Source organism: Condylura cristata, unplaced genomic scaffold (genome assembly GCF_000260355.1).
Source record: "Condylura cristata isolate star-nosed mole 26May11 unplaced genomic scaffold, ConCri1.0 scaffold00001, whole genome shotgun sequence".
NCBI lineage: Eukaryota > Metazoa > Chordata > Mammalia > Eulipotyphla > Talpidae > Condylura > Condylura cristata.
In genome coordinates, this window is record NW_004567102.1 from 31,831,373 (window position 1) to 31,832,816 (window position 1,444).

The 1,444-nt window shown below is 56.4% G+C and overlaps 1 protein-coding gene across 1 annotated transcript in view; it reads right to left on the bottom strand.

Moving 5' to 3' along the window:
* PHIP (pleckstrin homology domain interacting protein) overlaps positions 1-339 on the bottom strand; it is a 113,200-nt gene extending 112,861 nt beyond the window's left edge. The window contains exons 1-2 of the mRNA XM_012730986.1: positions 169-339; positions 14-55 (exon numbers count right to left, since the gene is read on the bottom strand). Of these exons, the coding sequence (XP_012586440.1) occupies positions 14-55; positions 169-208 (82 nt within the window). The 5' untranslated portion in view covers positions 209-339. The remainder of the gene's footprint in view (positions 1-13; positions 56-168) is intronic.
* Between the last annotated feature and the right edge of the window lie 1,105 nt (positions 340-1,444).

Here is a 1,444-nt window from a genome sequence, read left to right on the forward strand (position 1 = left end):
GCCGCCTGCTGACAGGGTCCATCTTCCAGGAACCGGGCGATGAGGAAGTAGAGCTCTGCGCGGGAGAGAGGGACAGGGAGACACATGCTGAGCGGCCGGGCGGCGGGGGGCGGGGGACCGCGGGCGGAATCGCCCGGTGCCAGCGGCCCCGGCAGCCCCCCGACTTACCCGATCGCAGCTCCGAGAGGCCTTTCCTCTCACAAGACATGTTTATGGGTCACTTCGGGGCCGCCGGCGGGACACCCCGCCGCCGAGGGGAAGCGGGGATGGTGCCGCCGCCTGCCCTATAGCTGTCACTGTGTGTTCACGAGCCGAGCCTCGGCTCCACCATTCAAGCAACGGCGGCGGAGGCGGAGGAGGAGGAGGAGGAAACAACAACTCTCAGGCAGCGGCTACGGCCGCCGCCGCCGCCTCCGCCGTGGATCCCTCCGCCGCAGAAAGAAGTCCGCCGCCTTCGCGGCCCCGGGCTCGGCCCCGTCCGAGGCCCGAGGCCCAGTCCTCCGCCCGCGCCCGCGCCCCCGCCCCTCGGCGCAAAAAAAAAAAAAAAAAAAAAAAGAGTGCCTCCGGCCCCGCGTCCCCAGCACCCGGCGCGGCGAGACTCCCGCCCCCACCTCCCAGGCCGAAGGTGCGATTTATTTATTTATTTCCAGTCGGAGAAGATGTCGGAACCGAAGCTGCCGGTTGGCTGGAAGGCGCTTTCTCTGTGGAGGCCGATCGCGGGAGGGAGGGGGTCGGGTACGACTCCGCGGAGGGATCTGACGCACACGGAGCCGCAGCACAGGCTCTATTCAGCGGCGCTGGCTGGGGCTGAGATGGAAGTTAGTTTCTATGTAGCAGAAATAGGAAACAAATGAAGCAAAACTGCCCAAAGAGGGGAAATGCCCGGAGGATGGGTCTCACTCTCACGCGCGCACACAGACATACAAGCCGAGCACTCTTACGCTGGGCAAACTCGGGATCGCGCTGCCGTCCCCGAGTTGAATGATAGTGTTTGGTTTCTGTCTCTTGCCATGTGCATGTGTATAAATGCTGCGGATTGGCATCTGTGTAAGTCTTGTCCTGCGTTATTTCTGCAGCCTATGCAAAGTGTTGTGTAATTTATTGGAGTGCTGTATATTGCAATAGAGAGGTTCGGGCGCTTTTTGTTAAGCACTTGCATTTGCGAGCCCGTTATTTGCCGAAGCCACCTCTGCATATATCTTTTATTACAGCCATTGCCTTAAGCTTACCTTTAAAAAATGTTTTTTATTGTTATATGGGCAAAGCGAACTCCTGATATGTACTTCAGATACTCTTTTTCTTGATTACAAAAAGGCTAATGATGGTTAATTAGGGATTTGGGATTAAAGAACCCTAGAGCTTTTTAAAGTGTTTACAAGAAAGAATAATGTAAACCTGGAAGAAAAGAAAGAACGCTAATATTTATCTCTTTCTCTAAATGATC